At 54.2% G+C, this 23065-nt stretch overlaps 1 protein-coding gene across 1 annotated transcript in view; it reads right to left on the bottom strand.

Moving 5' to 3' along the window:
* Window positions 1-17361: 17361 nt before the first annotated feature.
* ZNF407 (zinc finger protein 407) overlaps window positions 17362-23065 on the bottom strand; it is a 417355-nt gene continuing 411651 nt past the window's right edge. Inside the window, exon 9 of the mRNA XM_036823222.1 lies at window positions 17362-19765. Within this exon, the coding sequence (XP_036679117.1) occupies window positions 18432-19765 (1334 nt within the window). The 3' untranslated portion in view covers window positions 17362-18431. The remainder of the gene's footprint in view (window positions 19766-23065) is intronic.

The following is a 23065-nucleotide window of genomic DNA, read 5'->3' as shown; positions in this document are numbered from 1 at the left end:
ATCCAAGGCTGGAAGAAGGAGCTGAAATTCAAGACTGAAGCCTGCTTTGTGGCTTGAAAAGTGAGAAATGACGGGTGGGGAGGGAAGAGTGAGATGTGAAAGGGAAGCTGAGCCCGGAGAAGGCATCCTGCAGAAGGTGAGGACGAGTAGCCGAGGGAAAACGACGTTCCCCTCTTGACAATATGAGAATATCAGGGATGTTCTCATATCAAAGACGCTCCTTAAAGGAGAGGAAGGAGGCTGTGCTGAACCTGATGATAATAGAAGTGATTTATGTGCGTGTTGCCGGAAACGTCTGGAACGAACACGCATGTAGACGCACATGTAGACACAGTGTGATAGGGTCTCCTGGGAGGGAAGCTCAGGGCTTTGTAAACTAGACATTCCTCTGGCCCAGCTGCCCTGATCTACTCTGGATAAACTTTTCAAGGAAATGCGAATCTTTTCAGCCAAAGTGGCTCCTCTGGAAAAGAATGTATTTCTACCTCTTTCAGTTCATTTTAAAAACAACCGTCATGATTTCCTGCCCTTACATCACTCTGGCAAAGCCCAGAATTTTCAACAGGGTTTTAATTCCTTGCTTTGGGGGGGCATGAGGCATTTTCTAAAATCTTTTTGGTAAATTTAAAGAAAAGCTAAAAAACATAACTTTGGACTCAAATTAATAAATGGAAAAGTGCACAAGTCTGTGCTGTGGGATTCGTGTGAGTTCCTTTATCATATGGTAAAGACCGTAAGATGTCACAGTGGTGCGACTCTAAGACAGGATGAAAGGAGAGTTTCCTGCCGCAGCCTCTTTGTTAGAAAGGCAGCACCTTCCTAATTCACCTCTCCCAGACTTCCAGTGAACCAAGACTGGCTGAAGAGTCCAGATGTTAATTTCCAGGTTGCCACGGTAACTCGTGACAGTCCTGGAGGAGACCCCCAGTCCACTCTTGGGAGGCAGCGTTCACTCACAGCCTGGTGGCCTGGTGGCGATGGTGTGAGCGGCCTGCTCTCAAGGAGATCAGTCAGGGTGGACACACAGCTGACCAGCAACAAGGAGCAAGTTACTTCCTGACACTCAGAGATGAGGGGGCTACTTTCCAGTCAATGGTTAGGAAACACCTCGCAGCAAGAGGGACTGGGGCTGAGACTGAATGGTGAGGAGGGGTTGGCCCTGCTTGAGGGTACCTTCCGAACCTTCCAGCGCATAGGCCTTGAGTAACCTGGGGGCAGGATAGCTCAGTGAGCTTGCTGTTGTGTTTGGGAATCAGACAAAATGTCTCCAGCCAGGAGGTGGGTGTGGACCTTGGGACTTCTAAGCAGGGTGGTGGGGTGGCTTAGAATGTGTCCACAAATTCTTTGACATTCACTCCAAAAGGTGGACCCAAATTCCCCTCCCCCTTAGTGGACTTAGTGAGTCACTCCCGCCAAGCAGAATACGGTGGAAGTGCCGGTGTGTAGCTGGTGAAGACACTGCACCTTCAGCCTCTCTTGGATCACATGCTCTGGGGAAAGATGCTGCCATGTCATGAGGACGCCCAAATAGCCCATGTGGTGAAGCTGGGCAAGTGCGCCATCTTGGAAGTGGGTACCCCAGGCTCAGTCAAGCCTTCCAGTGATGGCAGCCCCTGCCCCCCACTGACCTCAAGCTTATCAGAGACCCTGAGCCAGGACCACCAGCTTAAGCTGCTCCAGAATTCCTGACCCACAACAACTGGGAGAGGATAAGTATGTGTTGGGCTAAGCCACTAAATTTGGGGGTAATTTGTTATGCAGCAATAAATAACTGATGCAGATGGGAGGTGACATGGTCCGACTGATTTTTGCAGAAGGCCATCCTGGACTGTGGAAAAGAAACAGTTGAAGCAGAGAGGCTGCTGCAGTGGTTCAGGCAAGAAATGGTGGCTGGGACAAGGTAGGTAGAGAAGAGGGCCATCTGGGATCGGAAGCCTGAGTCACCAGATGAGTGTAGGGAAAAGAGGTCAAGGATGGCTCCTAGCTTTTGGATTGAGCAACTGAGGGAACGTGGTTCCATTTACTGGGGTGGGATGTGGAAACTTCTGGAAAGAGCAGGTTGCATGTGGATCAACAGTTTTGTTTAGAAGGGGACATGATGATGGGGATGAGGATGATGATGGGGATGGGGATGATGATGGGGATGGTGATGGGGATGATGATGGTGATGATGATGGTGATGGGGATGATGATGATGGAGATGACGATGGTGATGGGGATGATGATGATGGGGATGGGCATGATGATGGAGATGGGGATGGTGATGGGGATGATGACGATGGTGATGGGGATGATGGTGATGGGGATGATGATGGTGATGATGATGGAGATGGGGATGGTGATGGGGATGATGACGATGGTGATGGGGATGATGGTGATGGGGATGATGATGGAGATGATGATGGAGATGACGATGATGATGGAGATGGGGATGATGATGATGATGGAGATGATGATGGAGATGGGGATGGTGATGGGGATGATGACGATGGTGATGGGGATGACGATGGGGATGGGGATGATGATGATGATGGAGATGATGATGGTGATGATGATGGGGATGGGGATGATGGTGATGGGGATGATGGTGATGGTGATGATGATGATGATGGAGATGAGGATGGTGATGGGGATGATGATGATGGAGATGGGGACGGTGATGGGGATGATGGAGATGGGGATGATGATGATGATGGAGATGATGATGGCTCACATTATGGAGTGCTTATTCTTTGCCAGGCACTCTTACAAGTGCTTTACTTGCAACCTTACCAGCACTGTAAGGATGAACGTAGGAAAGAGAAGTTAGAAGACACATCTAAATAAACAAAATCCTATTGAAGCTAATGAATGGTTTCCAGTGCAAAGACTTCAGTATTACCAAAAACATCATTTTCAAACAAACAAAAAACTTCCCCTGCTCCATGGCACCAACTAAAATGCGGATTCCTGGGTCCTTCTAAGGGGAAGTCCCAGAAATCTGTACTTTAACAATCCCCCACCAAGTACTGCTGAGGCTAACGGTCCAAGGCAGTGACTTCCAAACGCAGGCTGGTGACTTACTGGGGTGTCTTGAAATCAACTGAGGGGGTATGACAAGAAATTTTATAAAAATAAAATGGAATAGATTAGAAAACATCAGGGCGCATCACAGCAGTAAGGGTAAGACCTGCTTTGTGAAGCTTTTCTCTCAGCTACATCTACATTCACGTATGTGGGCAAGAGGGTGCCCTAAGAAACACATTTTTCTCTGTAGCTCACAGTCAAAAGTTTTGAAACCACTGGCCAATGGGACACACTTTGAGAAAGGTGCCCGAGAGCTGTTCAGCACAACTGGTTCGACACACAGGCGCTGCAGGAGGGCTGCGGCCACTGGCTGATGGCACCGACAAAGGAGCCGGTGCACGGAAGCCCCTCTGACCCAGAGTCCCCGGTCTGCCTTTGAGCCCACGTGGCTGCACTGTGTCCTCCCTCCTCCCCCCACACGCTCCCTCCCTGCTCTGCGCCGGCCCAGCCGGAAGCAGCTCTTGCCTGTGCGCACGCGCTCTCCACTGAGGAGGCTCTGTGGTCTCCATCCTGAACGAAGCGTGCCTGACTCTCCCGGCCGGCCTTCCGCCGCCCCCCCCCCCCCATCTAGCGCATCTCCTCCATCCCTCAGATGGTTCCGCCCACAGCCCTGGCTCTGACTCTCACATCTTTCTTCCTCCATCGAATGGTCCAGCACTGAGTATTTACACGTAGCGGGCTTCCTGCAGGCACGATGGCTTCAAAAGTCAGATGACGCACACAATCCCCGCCCTGGAGGGACCTGCAGGCTGTCGTGGAGCCATCACCACCCAGGGAGAGAGGGCAGCTTCCCCGCGAAGACAGCGCTGGACCAGCAGGGCGGGAGGGCGCTGCGGGTCGCCAGGCCCCTGGGCAGAGGGAAGGGAGGGACACGGGCAGGTGGTGGATGGAGGTGCCACTCCTCCCAAGGCTTGACGCAGGGACACAGAGAGGAGGCTGGCCACGTGGACACGGTCCAGGGATGTGTGAAGTGCATTAAGGAATTCACATTTTCTCAGGTAGGTAACGGGATCCCGCGTAGGGCTTGGGCAGAGGAGTCAGGTCACCTACATTAAGAAGACTGACTGGCTGTCGTGGAGCCAGTGGGATGGAGCAGGGCGAGAAGAGGTGTTGCCACCGGCTGGGCGGTGACTCCACTGATCAAGGCCAGAGATGGTGATGGCTTCCTTCCACTAAACACTCTCCTTCTCTCCTCAACTAGACTGAGTCAACTCACAGACCCCACGGCGTGACCTCAGCAGTCATCCGAGTGGAAGAGCTCACCCGCCTCACCCCTGGGCCGAACAGGCTCCAGACCCCCTCCAGACCACAGGTCTAACAGAGAAGCCGGGCAGCGTGCTCTCTCCAGGACTCAGTGAGTCCCAGGGTGTCTACTCCTCTCCCACGTGTACCTTTGATTCCACCCGTCTCAAGGCAGTCTCTTCCTGGTCTTCTTTCCTCTGGGTTTACCGTTACGGGTGAGTTCATTCAACCGTTTCCCCTCTGACCTGGTTCCTGAACCTCCCGCCACGGGACAACCTCGTCTACCCCGGCAGGCGCCCTGTGGTCAATCTTGCTCCCAGGAGGGAAGCGGCTGCTGGGGCCACGTCTGAGCCGGTGCACTGTGGGTGGGGAGGTGTGTGCACCCCTGCTAATGGGTGAGCTTCTAGCAGCCAGCACCCATGGGGGCGGGGTCGCAGTGAGGTGCGACCTGTCTTCACGGGTGAACCGCCATCAAGCCGGATGCTCCCCTTCTCCCTCAAGGACCCAGGAAGATGGGGCCGCAAGGGGCCTTCAGGGCCTTGCCACACGGCACAGGCCATCGCTGAGAGATGGGAAACGCAAACCTCGAGGTCTCACGTGATTTCTTGGTGACTCAGTTGGAGTGACGGTCCATCTGCGCATGTGCAGTTGCTGAATGCAAATGTTAGCATCTACGTGTATCTCTGTTCAACGTAATCTTATCCGGGGGCTCAGGACAGGACAAGGCCTCAATCCCCTTTGAATTCATAAGGGCACCTGGCCCAGTCTTACTCTTGTGGTAAAAGCTAGGAAACGCGGGGACAGCTGGCTGACTAGTTGGTTGTTAACGTTGACCGTGGATATGACTCATCGGTGGATAGTTTTAAATATTCAGCATTCAGGTCTCATTTCAGACAGACGGAATCCGACTCTCGTGGGCAGAGCCGAGAGTCTAAGCTCTGGATATGCTGGTCTGAACGCAGGCTTCCTTTGCTGCCATGCTATCGAGGCTGTGCTACTGGCTCTCGGCATTTGTCCTCTTACGGCAGGTTAATGCCGCGCTCAGGGACGCTTCCTGAACCTCCTCCGAGCCCCAGCCGGTCCACTCTCAGGTGGCGCGTCTGGGTGGCACTGGGATTCTCTCGATCTCTCTCAACTCTTCTCAGTGTTGGGACCCAGGTCTTTGGGGTGGAAATGGGAGGACTGTCCCTGTCACTTACTGCTGTTATCGTGGGGAGGAAATCAAATGCTCAGGTCCATAATAGAAGTCTACGCTCTGGGGACTTAAAGCATCAAAAATTAATGCCCTTTTCTTTTTATTCCGAGTTCAGAACCAACTGAGAAGTAAGATGCCAAAGACGAGTCCGCTTTATCACTAACACACTGATTGAAGGCTTGGGCTTTGGATCCAAGGCTGACGAGGGTTACTAACCTACCCGACGGCCTGCCCCCTGCCCACCCACCCCTCCCAAGCAGTGTAGGCCTTGGGCAGCCCAGCCACGTGGGGAAAGTCTGGCCCAGCAGAGCAGACAGTTAGGATAGAAGAGGTTCGAGAAGAAAGTGAATCGCCAGTTCTTCCAAACTTCCCACAGACTTGCTCCACAACACTGTGGCAGGAGGGAGACCAGGATTTTATGCCAATACAGGTCCCTTCCCATGAAGCACGATGCCAAGGAAACAGAGCCTCCCACCCACGCCCTGACCCTGCTGGCCCATCAGCCGGGCCATCGCCCCAACTCCGCCAGGTCCGCCAGCTGCTGGAAGCTGCCGGAAGCACATCGCATCTAGAGAAGGAGACTATGACCCAAAAGGCCACACGCCTGATACAACATGCTTCTGCGGATCCAGAACCCGAACCAGAGTCCTCAGGAGTCCCAAAGGTCAACAGCACGGCCACCGGCTACTGAACAAAATTCAGAGATGGGCCACACACGAAGCCAGTTTATACTCAGCCCTGGTTTTCTTTGGGTTGGAAGAGCCATCCACCCTCAACTGCCAAGAACAAGCAACAGTAACAACACTGTCAGAAGCCAAAACGTTCGGAAGACTTAAGACCGAGCCTGACACCATTTTGCTCCCTGAGTGCTGCAGACCAACATTAGGACACTGATGAAATTTTCCATTCCACGTAGCTCTCCCCTCCTGAGAATCATTCATTCCTTTCTTGGTTACAGCACATATATACTTTCCATCTTCCCCCTTTTCTACACCCTCTAATTGAGTTGTGTAAATAGACTCAAGATGGCAGAGTATGTCAGTAAAACCATTTGAGATGTGAAGAGTCTACTGGTGGCTTCTGGCCGTTTCTGACTATTTAAATATATATTCTAAAAGTTATTTGGTGTGCAATAGTATGTAATTTAGTCTCTTGCTCAGATAACTAGACATGGCCAAGATGATTATTATACGGTTAATTGGTAGGAATTATCATCAGTCCATTTGAAGCAACAGACTCAATTGCTTTCCAGTAGCCAAGGGGGGTGGGAGGGCAGGATTTCCAACATGTACACCAGAAACTGGGGAAACGAAACGCTTTCATCCCACAGACTGTGGACCGAAAAACTCTCTTCGTGTGGACATCCTGCTCCATGGCCGGTGATCTGGCGATTTCCCGATGCCATCAGGCCTCGCTGGGCTCATCCCGCGGGGCAGCGGGGCAGAAGGGCGTGGCACGGGGCCAGCTCACCAACCGGGCACGTCAAGTCAAATGGGAATCAATACAGTTTGCTTGGCTTCTTGGATGGAGGAAGTGTCATTTTTTCTTTTTTTTAACACAGAACTATTCCCTTCCTACATCATCATTAAGTGTATTTACTTATTATTTTTTTAATATTCAGATAACTACAGCTCTTCAAATACTAAAGGAAGAAGCAGCCCTGAAGCAGGAAGTGCCGGGTTTAAGCCGCAGGGCCCGGAGGCTGGGCCCTCCATCCTGAGCACCTCTGCACCCACAGTGTGAGGTCAGCCCCGGGGTTCTGCAGTGAGGGGTCAGAGGCGTGTGCAGCGCAAGAGGTGGCTTTCACTGCTTCTCCAAGTTTTCCTCAAGCGACGGCAGTGGCTGCCCTGTGACCCTGAGCTCAGCCCTCTCCACCCAAACAGCCAGCTCAAAACAGCCCAATGAAGCGCTGCTGCCTCCTCCTCAGGCCCGTCCCCGTTTCTCCAGGGCTGATCTTGAGGAGGGAGCCAGTAACTGTGCTAGTCTGCCGTCTGGGCGAGAGGTCTGTTGCGGTCTGTTGACAGTCAAACTGATGTGTAGACTGGAGACACCGTCTGTTAACTTCCCGTTAGGACAGAGGATGTCGTACTCTCATCTTAAACACCTCCTTCCCTCTATCCTCCAGCTTAATTATAGTACCATTTTTATTAAACTCATCTTCAGTATCAGCATTATGACTATGTAAATATCATTCGTTGATGAACCAGGTGATTTGATTTTCTTTCTTATACACTTGTTTAGTTTTTACTGGCATTAATATTACCTCATCGTTTTTACCAGTTTAGATTTTTTAATATGCTGTCACTCATTGTTTCCAAACTATCCAAACTTTCTTAACATATTTTCCATACAAATGAATATACCAAGTCATCCATCACTCCTTTTTTTCTTAGAGCCGTCCTTTTATCTGCTCTAGTAAGAATCCTGGAAATTCCCTCTGTTGCTCCTAGCTTGATCTTCTGTCCCTGAATCTCAAGACGAGTCTGCCTTCTGCAAGAGCATATGTTTCAGCAGCTTCATGCAAAAAGGCACATGGGAGGCAAACCTTTGGAGAGATTACACATCTGACATGTCTTTATTGTACCATTATATTTGATTGATAGTTCAGCTGGATATAGAATTCTTCTTGGATAATAAAATTTTCCCTAAAGAGTTTGAAGATATCCCTTTTTTGATTTCTAGTATTCAGGATTGTTTTTAGAAGTCTGATGACATTTTGACTTCCTTTGTGTGATCTTTCATTTTTTTCTGACAGCTTTCAGTATTGCTTATTCTGGGCTTCTGAAATTCCATGTTGATATGCCCAGTATGGTCCTCTTCATTCATTTCACTAAGCACTTAATGGGTCTTTCAAGCTGAAAGCTCGTATCCCTCAGTCTGGTAAATTTTCTTGGATTAATTCTTTGATAATTTCTTTCTTTTCGTTTCCCCCATTTTCTTTCTAGAATTTCTCTTTGTTTCAGATACCGCCGTATTGATATTTTAATTTTCTGATTTGTTGGATCGTCTATATATTCAATTTCTTTGCCTTTTGGTCTCACTTTCTGAGAGCTTTCCTGATGTTACCTTCCAACCTTTTGATGAATCTTTTAAAATGCATCTACTTTGCTTTTAATTTCCTGGAGTTCTTTCTTGTTCTCTTATTGTTACTTTTTAAAAATACAGACATTTGTTATTATTTCATGGAAACATGCATTCCCTTATTATCAAATTGCAGCTTTGGAAGTCTCCTTTAAATATGTTTCTGCTGAATTTCTTTCTTTTCCCCCTTCTTATTTTTTTTTCTTTTTGATTCACGTTGCTCCTTGGCCTTTTGCCGATATTTGAGTGTGGCACGAAGGCTGCAGAGTGATCTGACAGTGGTTGGTTTTTTCACTGGGAAATCCTTCAACATCTTTCCATGGGGGTCTTCTCTCTGGGGTGATTCTGTTTCTCCAGAAAAGAATCCTCTGGTCGTCTAGCAGGGGTCACTTATTTGGTTTCCACTGCACCGGAGCCCAGCAGGGGCGAGACTGGGGAGGTGGTTCTCAGTATACAGAATGTCCCCTGATCCCACTTCTCGCACGGCACCCCCCAGTCCCTGCTGTGTGCCCAGCTCCAGAGCTTTCCCGGTTGGATTCCTCTGGGAGAAAAGCTTCCAGTTGACCCCTGGATTAGGGAGTGGGGGAGGGGTGCTGCTTGGCTGTGGAGGTCAGGCCACACCACCTGCAGCGTGGATGCCCGAGCGTCTCCTGATTCTGGAACACAAGCGGCCCCCTGCTGACTGGGACCCCCGTCTGCTGGCGCCGAGGATCTGCTTCCTCCACTTCCCTCCGTTAGCTCCACCCTCCCACCCGCACCTTCCTCAAGCCCATCTCCACCTCTGCTCCTGCCCACCGCTCTTACTGCCTGCGTCTTTGTAGGATCTCACCTTTCTGTTCCTCGGCTCTCGCTTGCGGGTCTGGGGCAGGGGACACACGCGGGTCTGTGTTCAGTCCTCGTGCCCAGCTGAGACCAAGAAGCCCAGGCTGTGAGGTCCCCTCACGGAGTCCGCGTGCACTGGGACCCCTGCCAATGACCCCGGCTCGGCTGCCTGGCGGTGGGGAGGTGAGGGAAGACCACAGGCCGCCAGCCCCGGCTCCTCTCCTGACCGCGAACGCTCAGCACGACGGAACTCAGCTCCTGGCTCAGCACCTGCTGAGGGTCAAAGGGCGGCAAGAGCGGAAGGGGAGGCGCTGGACCTGGGGGTGCTGGGGGGGGTCACCAGAGTGGGTGCCCACGATCCAGTGGGTACAGAGAGAAAATACCAGCACCTCTACTGATATGTGTTTTTATTAAAAAATCAAAGAGAACCCGTGGACGGGGACGCCGCCTCACCGGGGCAGCTTGTCACCTGCGGTCACAGGTTCTGAGGGCAGAGCCAGGCCCACAAAGCAGAGGGCGCAGTGCCTCATGCTGCAGCTCACCCGTGCCCGGCCCGCTGGCCTCCAGATCAGGGGCCGTGGTCTCCACCAAGCTAAGCCTCACAAACTGTACTGCAGACCAGGGGCTGGAGACGGCCCCAGTGACGCGGGCCCCGGGGCTGAGCCCACCCTCTTCCTCCTCGCGCTGCGAGCTCCGTGTCAGCCGACACCACTGTAGCTCGAGGTCTGGCCAACTTATCGAGTATCCGTTGACACCCACTTTTTGAAAACGGGAATTTTGCCCTAATATGTAATGATAGTATATAGCCTTTTCCGTCAGCCAAGCAATAAAACACAGTTTACCTTCATTCCTTGAACGGCTCTATTTTCGTGTTTGTGCAGTTACACTACTGGTGCATAACATATGCAGATAATGTGCATACTTGCACACGTCGGGAGTGAACAGCTTGAGGAACACAGCCCGACGCCCCGGGCCTCTGCCCACGCCTGCCCGCGAGGCTGCCCCTCCGAGGGGTGCTGGCGCCTGGGGAGCCCCCCCTCCCACGGGTCCCACACGCTGGGGTGTGGTGTAGGGCTGGCTGTGCCTCTGAAGGAGCGGGGGCCCAGCTTTCTGTGCAGAAAAATGAAGAAGGGAGCAGGGGCCAGGATGGGGCACAACGGCCACCCACAGGCCACGTGGTGACCCCAGAACTGCTCCTGGGCCGTTGCTGCATCTTCCCAGGGACTCCCTGGGACGACTCCTCCATCAGAACCCAAGACCCCCAAGCGTGCTGTTCCCCTTTCAAAGGCACAGCTGCTGAGCCTGAAAACCGATGACGACCTTTGCAAAGATGGTTTGCGCAGAACCCAGCCTTCAAGGCGCATGTGGGTTAGGGGGCGCCTCCTCCCAGCGGGAGTCCTGCCCTCGACGGGGTCCTCAGGGGAGGGGCCGGGGAGAGGAGGCCGTTTCAGGAGAGACGCTGGTGTCTGCGTCGCCTCTCCAGCTGCCCTCTCCAGGCCTGAGCCTGGACAGCCCTCACCCCCACCCCGGGGGCCCGTGCCTCCGGCCGGACCGGCTCCGCCTTCATCTCCCTCGGGGGAGTCCCCACCACGGCATCCCGGGGCTGGCCTTCCTCTGGGATTGAGGGGCCCAGGGTGGGCTCGGGGCCTGGAAAACCCGAATCACATTCATGAGAGGAAAACACAGACACACGCATCAGTGAGCTGATTCCAGCTCTCGCAGGTGGAGAAGTAAATGGAGGAGAGAAGCATCCAGGGAAAGCCGAGACGAACCAGCAGTCCCCTGACGCCTGTCCCTTCAGAGGAAACCTGCCCGGATCAGCGCCTGGATCACACAGCACCTGAGAGCCGTGCGCTGCTGCCGCGTGCCAAGAGGGACACCAGTACGCTGACCTCAGGGACCAGGACACAGGGTTGTGCCTCTCGTCAGCATCCTGGATGCAGGGCAGGGAACCCTCGAAGACCTGCTGCCCGGGAGCTGCTCAGGGAAGAAGCAGCAAGTCACCGTCCGCCTTCAGATGGTGGGGCGGGAACCAGGGCTTCTGCTGCCTGCTCCCCATCTACCAGACTCTGGGCGGGGCGAGGGAGTCCTCTCTGCGAGGAGCCCGCTGCCGGGGGCCTGGACGTGTGCAGCTGCACAAGGCAGGGAAGGCCGGGGAACGTTCCAGAGGAACGGGAAAGCGCGGCAGGAAGAGGGAGAGGAGAGGCTGGCCCAAGGGCGGTAGGCGGGTGTCGAGGGGTCCAACCCCAGGTCTCCTGTCCCCTCGGAGGACTCAGGCCACCCTGTGAACACACGCACGCAGCAGGCCGGCGAGCTGGGCGCAGGCCTTCTTGCCGGAGGCAAGGCTACACCAAGGTCCACGCCAAGGGCCTGGCGGGCAGAGAACGGCAGGGAGCACGTCGACTCAGGGCAGGGTCGCCCTCCCAGCCACGGCAGCGCCCTCTGCTGGCGGTCTGAGCGGGGCTGTCCCGGCTCCGCAGGGCTCCGGCCGCCTCCCTGGCCTCCACTCACTAGACGCCAGCAGCACCCCGTACCCCTAGTTGTGACACCACCCACACTGGAGCTGTCCCACTTAGGACTGCACTGTGGAACCCCTCGGGTCCCTGGCAAAGGGACAGCCCGTGTCCCGCCCCATCTGGATGCATCCGCGGCTGTGAGCATAAGCCTTCCTCCTTAGACCATGAAAAGTGACTGGAAATTCAGCGCCAGGGGTTGCTGGATACCTGTTGTTCCTTCCAAGGGATCCCCCAAGACTTCTCCCCCTCAGACCTGCTCCATAAAGACGTGTGGTTGGATCTAAGCCACTATCGAAGCTTCCCGATTTCAGAGGTACTGAGGTGTGAGCGTGTGCCTTTCTGGAATCAGCGAAACCTGGTATTATTTCCCTCCTCTTGGTGCTTCTCTCTGGTCTCTGATGGACCAGCTTCATCTCGGGCCGCATGAGGGATGCAGCTGTGTGTAAGAGCAGGGTCACGGTCGGGGCTGCCCATCCTGCCGCCGCAAAGATCCCCCTCCAGGAAAGGAAAAGTCATGATCATTCAAGACCACCAAGATCACCAGGATTTCTTCTCCTGGCGTCAAGGAAGGAATAATGGGTGGAATAAATAGCACTGGCCCAGGACCTCAGGGCTAGCAAGAAATGCGGATAAGCGCACAGAATTCTAATTTTAAAAGAACAGAGCACAGTTAGGCCACAGGCACAGACTGTTATGCTTCCCTTAAGATTACGGTAATCATGAACCAAGAGAAAATCTTCTGCCGTCTACTCTCGTTGACAAAAAGCTCAAAAGTCACCTTGACATGTATGACAAGACCATGCATGAACTCAACTCAGTATTTGTCATGAGGTTTGGCCTCAGGACGTTCCTCATCAAGAAATCCCAGCAAAAGGTGGAAATAAGTAGAGAAATGTGTGTTAAGCCACTGGACCAATAAGAATTCTGTTCACACTGCATCTACTGCTCAACTCGCGCCAAAGATTTTTGTTATTTGAGAAAATTATGACTAAAAAAAACAGAAAGGAAGGCGAATTAGAAAATGAGGAAAACTGCACAATAGAGAACTCGTGTATTTACCCACTCACTCACGATGACCAGCTGAGGGCCCACGGTGTCCCAGGCTGCGCTCGTAGCTGAGGGCAAAGGTGACCTGCCCTTGAACTGACACTGTTGGGGAAGCAGAGACAAAGGATAAGCCACCTGAGCTCCGTGAAGGGCACAGGGCAGGGCGCAGGTGGACAGCCCCCACTTCCCACCTGCCCAGAAGTCACATCCTTGGGGACGGGGTGCGCTCCAGTTAACATCTCTTGTGTCGTGGCCAGAGCCCAGCCTCGCCTCTCGGGCCCTTCTTCTCCATGAGGGCGAGAAACCGGCTTGCAGGATGCCTGTGACTGAACCACCGTTAGCAGGAAAGTGCCTCGCTGTAAAGCCAGACTCCGTAACAGGCCACATCGGGCAGCTCTGACGCAGGGGCAGAGGCGGAAGGTGGACCCAGCCAGGCGGCTGCATTTCTTTTCGGGCTCTGGCCCCATCTTCAGATGGGTCAGGGTGGCTCTGAAGGTCTGCTGAGGCTCTGGGGAGCAGCAGGGCCAGAGGACAAAGGCCATCCTGCTAAGGGGACCCCCTCCCAGCCAACACTGCCCTGACCGCTTCCCACGTCTGGAGGAGCTGGCAGCCCCAGATAAGCCTGAGTAAAGCTCCTCATCTCTAAACACGAACCCAGTTTGGAAATTAAAACACAAACGTTTACTCCGTGTTGCTTTTATCCCTCTACTTACAAAGTTATTTGAAGAGTAACGCGCGCCATTCTGGAGCGAACTGGAAATGCAATGGCACTGTGGGCTGTTCCATGGGCTCCTGTTTATCCCGGTGATAAGTTACCTTCTCATGATGCTGAAAGTCAGGTTGAAATTAGGTCATTTTAAAAGAATTTATTAAAAGGTATTGAAAACGCAGAGCCATGGAGTAAGTAAAAGATTCCTTGACTGAGAGATTTATAATGGATTTACTTAATTCTCCTAATGGGCCTTTGTGACCATGTGATTGAACAGGTGGTTCTGTCCGTCTCCTGGCCGGGCTTGCGCTGTCCCACACCCTCCGCGTCCAACTGCGCTGGAGAAACCAGAACCCTGGGCTGAGCTGGAGGCACCAGGTTCTCTATCTCATGCTTATTTCTCGAGACGAAGCTTCCTCACGAGGCCTCCACTTCACTGATTTTACAGACCAGAATCCAAGAAGGCAACAGTGATTAAGTGACTTCCCCGTATTTCCATAACGTTGTGCACTCGTCGCTTTGCTGGCACGCAGACAGGCACAGGTGCCACAGGCTCTGGTCCCCATTCTAGAATCCTGCACGCGAATTCTTCATCAAGTACCTGCCCCCACGAAGACCATGCGAGTCCCTCCTGGTGACACAAGTTGGTCTTATACTGAGTTCTCTGTTCCTAATTTCCATCTTCCTTGTATTAGAAAATGTTCGGGGTTTTCTCCCAACTTGTTGGCCGGAAATGGGGCCCCTGCGGAAGCGCAGTTCAACTGCAGGCCTGGAGCGAGGCCGGGTCCCGGGTTCACTGACCGCGAGCCACCTGGGCCGCCCGCTGCCGCCTCACCTTCGCTCCCTCCTCCCGGGTCGCCACAATATTTATTTCACGGGGCTGCTTTTCATGGCGACAAACCATTACCCCACGGTTGAAAGCCCGACCTCCAATTATGAAAACTGCCAAGGGGACCACCAAAAGGAGACCATCGCGCGCTCCCCTCTGCGTGAAAACGCCCGGCGCCGGGTCCTTCCGCGGGCTCGCGGGCGCATGCGGGCACCGCCCCGGGGCGAGGGTTCAGGGCGCCTGCGCACTGGCCACACTCGGACCGCGCGCAGCCGCCGCCGCTGCCGGCCCGGCCCGGCCCTGCGTTATGTCTCCAATTGGAAAGCGGCGCCAGGTTTTCCCATCAGCCGCTGCCGCGTCTCCAAATGGCTTTTCAGTGTCAGGCCTATCAGGAAATTAACTCATCACGCAGTGACAGCTGCTAATTTTTTCCCCTTACATGTCAGATGGATCGCCCGCTGAAGCTAATAATGAATCACCAAACCCTGATTAGAAGGTGCTTCCGAAACGTATAACTGCCATCTGAGCGAACTTTTTTCTTCATGTAAAATGATATCACCCTAGAGGAGCAGAAAACGGATTGTATTCTTCAGCAAGATGGAATAGGAGGCGGTTGCTTAAGTGCGTGTGCACTCTCTTAAATGATGGGCTAATATTAAACAGTAAAAGGAGTGAGAACTTAACAGCTCTTTTTGTAGTTTGCTCAACGAAGGGCCTTTCTTCTTTCCTAATTTTCTTCCTAGAACCTACTCTGGGTTAGGAGTCTAAGCTGGTACTTCAGTTCCTTCCTTATGCCATTGTTTCATGTTCGGGATAACAAAAGATTTGATAGAACCGAGAGATACAAATGCTGCCCGTTGGTCACAGGATTTCCTAGACTCGGTGCTGCTAGGCAGCGGGGCCCTTGCTGCTCAGAGGGGTGGTGGGTCCGAGCGGCGCAGGTGGGCGTGGCCAGGGCCAGGCCTGGACCTCCGTAGGGTCTTCTGCATGACCTGTTCGGTGACTGAGCAAAGATCCACTGAGGTTCCTCTGGGCTGTCTTCTAGGACTTGGGGTCCATGTGTCTGGGTTGAGTTGATAAATGAATGGAACTTTCAGTGCTAGGCTGACAGCATCTTATCACATTTACTGGGTTCTTCAAAGCAAATCAAGAAGCAAGAGGAGTGTTCTTTGCCTCTCTCAGGTGATGTGGGTCTGTCTGCTTGGGTGCTGTGTGGGGTAGGACTTGACTTGGAGAAGCCTCCCCCGCTCGGCTCCAACTGTTCAGTGAGGCCAGAGGCATCCGGAAGGATGCCTGTCTGAGCCACGCACTTCCTTTGTGACCTTATGCGGCTAGAACTTTCTTTGTACGGAGACTGCGCTGCGGCGACTCTCCGCTATGCACGCGGCATTGCCCACGTCCGTAGGCTGATTCATTTGGGCAGGGAGTCCCGGCTTGCTCGCCACGGGTCCTGGAGGCGCAATCGTTTAATTGGCTGTAGTTTAATAAAAAGGTGTTCCTTCTGGATTACAGTCTCCAAGTAAATATTTCTGTAGCTTTGCTTTTTACTTCTTTAAGGTTCTACTGTCTTCTCCAGCCCAACCTCCAGGAAGGCTAAGGCTCGCCGCATGTCCCTTGCAAACGACCGAGCTGCGGGGAGAGCGCCCGCACCGCCCTCGGCTGCGCCTCATTATTCCGAGGCCCACGCTTGTGTATGTGCTTCTTCAACCCCCTCACATTCCAGCAGCTGTGTAGGGAGAGAGAAAGGGGAGCCCACGTTAACCCGGCTCTACACGTAATTACAGGACACAAGAGCTTAGTGAATCCTCTGCAGTCCTTCGGAGCCTTGAAACACCTTGGGCCCAATTTTTTTATGCAAAGGCCTGCTCTTTTCATTGTGCATACAACGTGATTGCTGGTTTGACACTGCAGGCTACACTGGTTTCATGAAGGATTAAATGCCACCCGAGACATATTTATCCTAAATAAATCACAAACGGTAAACTGCAGCATGTCAGTGTCAACACCCAGGACTGCGGCAGAAAGGTTAGCCGTACAGCACTCAGCGCGGCCAGGGATTAGCATCCAAGCCGAGGGCCGCAGGCTACAGCTAAGGGAGGAATGATCAAGAAGAAATATTCTCACTGCAAAACATCCCCCCCACCCCCAATTTTTTTTTTTTAAACGTGTATGAGAAGCTTGGCGAGGGGCATCACTTCGTAAAGGTCACCTTCATCCCGACAACACGCGGGAGTTGCTGCTGTCACTGTTTGCCTAAGACGGTGTTGAAGAGGAGCGGAACTGCCCTGCCGTTTTTAAGCATCAGGAGCAAGTCATACCCAGCTAATTCTGAATCACAGCGTCAAACTTGAAATTTTACCTTTTATTTTGTCGGAGGGGCAGCTGTATCAAGGGAGGTGCCCTCGGGTGGGCGGGACTCGGGGCTCTGAGGACGAGGTCAGGGGAGGGGTGGCCGGCTCAGCAACCCAGCCACGCTCGTTTCCAAGCTCACCTCTCAGGGAAGGTGTAAACGGGACTTCCATTTAGACCAAAACGGTACCATTTTCTCTTCCTTCTCCCTTCTGATCTTCTCAATTTTTAGATACTAACCATGATAGACTACGTTACTGTCACCAGAATCTAACTGGGCCACGTGCCAAACATTGAGAAAACGGCACCGGGCTGCAGAGGTGGCCGGCGGAACCCAGCACACTCGACGTGGGCAGATGGGGAAGGGAAATGAGTGTCAGACGCAGGCCAGTTCTTTTCAGTTTTTACAGCTGCCCATTGATTGGTTGGCTGCTGGAAAGAAAATGTCATCATTATCTTTTAATGCTATAATTTTATTTCAAAGAAAAGGGAAACAGAACAAAAACAACCTTTGCATTTGGGGGAGGGGATGATTTTACAATTTTGGAAAAGGAAAAGGAGCAGTCGTATCAAGACACGAGACACCCGGCCATGAACTCGCATCCACAATTGCGATGATCCCACAGCGAAGCACAGACAGTCCAGCCGGGGCCGAGGCTGTGGGGCACGGCTCTCCATCACTGATGTTTGATGTCAGCTCTTTCACGGGGACAGAAACCGCAGAGAAATCCTGCGAATATGGTATCAATACTAAGAAACATTTGTTATAAAAGCAAAAATATTGATACAAACAATATTTTCCAGAGTGCACATTTCATATACTTTATTGTATGAAACTAAGTCAAAATTAGAAGCATTGGGTTTTCTTAACCAAGGTTTATTTTAACTGAATATAAATGCCAAGGCTTTTCTTAACCGTAGGCTTGAGAAGGAATCTTTTAAGCAGAAGCAACCAGGGCAATGACCACACCTAGATGTCTGAAGGGAGGAAATCCATACATGGTATGAACAGGCTGCCTTTGGTTTGGGGACGCTGCGGTCCTAAAATTTCCAGAAAAATGAAGAGGAGCCGACCGCTTCGACACGGCAATACGTGTAGCTGTGATTTTTAACCAAACGTGTAATAAAATGTTAAAACAGCGACATGCTGGACTGCAAGGGCAGCCGAGTCTCAAGCCATGAGACACACTGTTGTCACTCTGCCACTGCTGGGGCACAGTCCTTCCACAGCTGAAACGGGAAAACATTTGTGGGGGGAACGAAAGAGAAAAACACTTAGCTGCTCGTCAGCACAGCGGACAGAACCGAGGGAAGAGCATCGACAGAAGAACCGAACAGTAGGCAGACCTGCCTCCGGCGGCCCCGCCCCACACGCGCCAGGCTCCCGCCCTGCGCGTCCTCGTGCCCCGTGCGCGCGGTCGGCAGGGACGTCGCCCGGCCCAGAGCCTGTGCGCGCTCCCCGGCAGCCGCAGTCACTGTCGCGAAGGCTTTGCAAACGGAGCGCAGGGAGCACGCGCCTTGGGTGCTGGTCGCTCCGCGTCTGCCCTGCGCCGGGGGTGGGGCGAGGCTCCGGGCTCAGGCCTCGTGGAGTTCGCTGCTCTCTCTTTGGCTCTGGATGACCGCGGCCGCCGGGGAGCCCTCCTGGGTGTATATGACCATGCTCGTCAGCTGTTCCGTTTCGCCGGGGACCACGGCCTCGGCGCTGAGCGCGGCCCCGGCCTGCAGGATCTCCTGAGAGCCGGCCGTCTCTATCACGGTGTGCGAGTACACGCCCGTCTCGTCCTGCGCCCCCGGGGGCAGTTCTGTCACGATGTAATGAGTCGCCCCCTCGGGAAAGCCGCCGCCGGACTCCTGGACCATGGCCTGGACCAGCTCCTCGGTCACGATGATCTGCGAGATCTCGCCGTCCGACTCGGCCAGGTCCACGCGCTGGCCGTGGGCCTGGGCCTCCTGCATGATGATCTGGGAGCCCTCCCGGGCCAGCATGTGCACGGTGCCCTCCTCGTTCACGATGACCTGCGTGACACCGTCCTTCATGAACTGGCCGGCCGCGGCCGGGTCGCAGACTGTGAACTGCAGCACGCCCTGCACCACCTTCCTGAAGGCCAGCTGGGCGCGCTCCTGCGACGCGATCAGGGCCGCGGGCCGGACCGCCCGGCTCAGCGCCCCCGCGGGCTCCAGGGCGGTGCCACCGTCCTGCACGTCATGGCACACGTGGATCTCGCGAGCCTCGGCCGGAGCTGCGGCGGGGTCCGCCGCCTGCCCTGGCAGCGGAACCAGCACGTCTCTGGGGCTGGCCGTGCCCTTCTCCTCGGCCGCGGCCCGGCCCTCCGCCCCTCCCAGCTCGGTGACCGCGCACAGCAGGGCGTCCAAGGCCGAGGCCGTGTCCGGCGGGGAGATGCCGGCCTCTGCCAGGTCTAGAATCCCCTGCTTGGTCACCTGCTGAATCGCGGCCCCGCTGGGGCTGAGGGGCGCGTCCATGCCGTGGCCTTCCATCGGGGCCCCCACGACCACCACCTGCGTGGCTCCGTCTGCCAGCTGCTCCGGCACCCCCGGCCCGGGCGCCACGCCGCCCACGTGCGCCCCGCTCTGCCCCGCGGCGATGACCTGCCCGTCCTCCGTGATGTGCACCACCCGGGCCACCTGGCCGGCCAGCGCCAGCGTCTGCAGCGTGGCCGCGGCCGTCTCCTCCACGGAGGCGTCCAGGGCGAAGTCCCCGTCGTAGCCCTGGATGATGATGACCTGCTGCACCGGCTCGGGCGGCGCCGCCGGCCGCCTGCTACCCCGCAGGGGCCTGTCCTTGGCCGGAGACTCGTCCGCCAGCGCGGCCGCCGTGAAGGGGCTGTCCGTCTCCACGAACGTGGCCCCCTGGCCCTTCAGACGGCATTCGTAGGACTTGGACACAATGCCTAGGGGAGACAGGGACCAGTTAGAGCCCAGAAGAATGACTTTCAGGCTTAAAAGTAAGACAGTTCTTCCGTAGACGCTTTAGCACCTCCGCTGCTCAGGGCAGCCGGCTCCCAGCCTCAGGGCCTCGGGCCGGCGCCGGGCGCTCGGAGGACCCTGACACGGGTGCTCTCGGCTAGGAGCGGACACAGGGCACGCCTGCGATGTGAGTGAGCGATGCCCACAGCCCTGGTCTACCGTCCTGATACAGTCTCAGCGGCCTCCCTTCGCTTGTCAGCTCCTGGGGAAGGGATACGGTCGAGCCCTCTCCATTACGGCCGTTTCTAACATGATACTCAGTCGGTGGTGGTGAGTGCAAGCCAGTAACCGTCAGTAGCAGTTATCTCCTAACCCAAAGGGAAAATCTTGTTTCTAATGTCCAAATATTAGCTACAGTGTATTTGTTTATTCGACAAAAAGAATGAAAGCTCTGCATATTAAATTTATAAATAAGCCCTGGATAAACACAGCTCTACGAAGTTTCACCTTCGGTGTCGGGCGCTAGGCTGGGGGCAAAGGCGGCTGGCCCGCCAGGCGTGGTCCCCCGGGAGGCCTGTGGGCGGAGCCCCGCGCGCCCAGCCCAGATGCAGGGGCTCCGCCGCCGCCGCCGCCGCCGCCGCCGGGGCTCAGGGGCGGCGGACAGGCCAGAACTCAGTGCGCAGCCGCGTCAGCCACGAGCGCGGATGCCGCTCTGTCGCTGTGACGTTTGGCCAAGCGCCTGGCACGCAGCCACCGTTCAGCAAAGACGCGTTTGTTGAACGACTTAAATATCGTGTAAGGTGAGAAGCACTACAGCAGAGAATAAACACACTCAGGCTCCCAGCCCGCCGGAGGGAAAGGAATATTCAAGCTCTCCCTTGGGGCTGCGAAGGGGAAGAGCCTGGAGACAGAGCAGCCCAGGGCCAAGCACAGGTGAGTCTGGGGGGCCGGGGGGTTGGGCTGGGCTGGCTTTTAGGGGATTAGATAGCTCGGCCCCCGCCAGGCTCTCCGGGCCTCTTCTGACAGGAGGCACTAAGGCATCTGGACCACAGTCTGTGGAGAGAAGACACCTGTTGAATGTTTTTAAGCAGGAAAGTAAAACGAGTGCATCTGTTTTAGAACTGTGACAGAGGGTACAGCATTTATTATCATAAATACTAGCCCCAAATTCCTCTTAGTGAAAACACCGTGACTGTTTCAGAAAATGCAGAGATAAGCCCTTGGGACAAGGGCATATGCAAAATGCAGGGGTCAGGAGAGCCCAGAGGAGGGCAGGACTGGAGAGAGAGCGCCTGCAGGCTGCTGGCCTCAGCCCGACGGTCGGTCCCATCAGACAGCAACTGTCCCTCTCAGTCTGCATCTGTAGTCTGGACATGCGCAGGAAGGCAGAGCAGCCCTGAGAGGCCTGCGGCTGCCGCCACACTGAGAGTTTCAAGCCCATCTTACAGATCCCGGGGCTGCAGGCCTGAGCTGGTCTCCCGTTACAAAAAGGAGGCTCTGGCCGCAGAACCCAGGGTGGAAGAGGAAGGATGCGGGCAGGGTGAGAGGCAGGGGCGGGTGCTGAGGACGGCGCGGTGTGTGCACACCTGGCCCCCAGTGCCACCTGTGACACAGGCGATGCTTGTTTAATAACTCGACGGGGAAAGTATGAGTGAAAATTGTTGTCTCTGTTTTCATAAAAAAGACAGAGTTTAAACAGAGTTCCTATTTTCTCCCTTAAGTCCTTAATTTTCTATCAGTTTCTTATTACCGCCTCCTTCCCTCCTAAGAGAATGATCTCTAAATGATCTATAGTATTTATCTCAATGGCAACCACTTTTTAAAAATATTCCACTTTACTCTCCCTCATGTAGGTCCTTTTTTTAAAAAAAAGCACACTTTACCCTTACCAAAGGAGAAAAAAGGATTAAGAATTATTAGATTATTATTGCTAACATCCCTTAAACACAAGACAACGATTTTGCTTACTGTGTTGGTGCCAGTCTGTAAGAAAGCATTTCTTTCAATACAGAGTCCACTTTAAGCAAAGACCCAGACAAGGCCTGCCTTTCAGCGGGTACAGCATCTCAGGCAGGAACCACAGAAGCTGTTAAATCATATTTACCAAGAGGACACAGCGGGCTCTCATCCAGACTGTAGGCAGTGGTCCCAGATTGCGAATCATGTTTGAAGTTATAAAAATGCAAACTCCCGGCCCATTCTGTGTATGCTGGGACGTTTCATGTTCTGTGTCCACAGGTTCACAGGTCAGAAGTCTCAGGAAGTCAAGCCACTGCATCCCCCTTAACTCTTGAGGCCAGAGGGAGCCTCCCACTCGGTCGGGGTGAGGGAGCCACGGGGTCTCCCGGGGCCCTGTGCTGCGGGGTCAGCGGGGGCAAAGCTTGGGGTGCGTCCTCGGGACTGATTTTCTGTCCACCGTGTACTTTCAGCCTCGAGGCTCTGATTCCCAGTGAGGAAGTGAAATGTATAAGTAATCCATTTTTGTAAGCAAAGATTAGGAACGATTAACATTTATTCTTTCTCAGAGAGCTCTCTATAGTGTGAATCTTAGAAAGCTCATGGAACCACAGACTCTGCGGTCAGGAAAAGACCTGTGGGTCAATGGGACCACCTCCAGGAGCAGAAAATCCTGTTTGCTCATTCAGAGAATGCGTAACACTGGGCCCAGCAGACGCTGCTCGGGGCTAGGCGGACAGCGGCGGGTGAACCAGGCCCAGCTGTGCCCTCACCAACCAGGCCAACATAAACCATCTTTTTTTCTTTTTTGCTGCAGCATGTGGGATCTTAGTTCCCCATCCAGGGATCGAACCCATGCGCCCTGCAGTGGAAGCTCGGAGTCTTAACCACTGGATCGCCAGGGAAGTCCCTACCATCCCATCTTCAAAGCTGTTCAAACCTTCGCGGAGGACAGTCCCGAATGTCGCCGATTCCAGCTAAATGATCTCCCTGACTATGGTTTTCTCTTGTTTACCCTCCTAGGAAGGGGGGGGGGGCGATGGGGACCACGCAAGCAGGCTCCCAGCCAGCTCTGACTGAGGTGCTCACTGGCAAGCAGTCACCGAGCACCCACTGTGGGGTGCCAGGCGGTCAATGGCACAGGGCAGCAGTACCCACCCTGGGAATCCTACCCCAGGGGCTCTGCAGACTGGCCCAAGGTTATGTGAGCGGATGGAGAGTTTTAGGGACTCAGCCCAGTGTGTCTAAACTCACCTGCCCAGGGATGTGCCTGCCTTAGAGATATCCCCTCCACCTCCCCATGACCCTCTGCTTTACAAAAGGAAAAC

This window comes from Balaenoptera musculus, chromosome 14 (genome assembly GCF_009873245.2).
Source record: "Balaenoptera musculus isolate JJ_BM4_2016_0621 chromosome 14, mBalMus1.pri.v3, whole genome shotgun sequence".
Classification (NCBI taxonomy): domain Eukaryota; kingdom Metazoa; phylum Chordata; class Mammalia; order Artiodactyla; family Balaenopteridae; genus Balaenoptera; species Balaenoptera musculus.
This window is presented reverse-complemented; position numbering and strand designations above follow the sequence as displayed.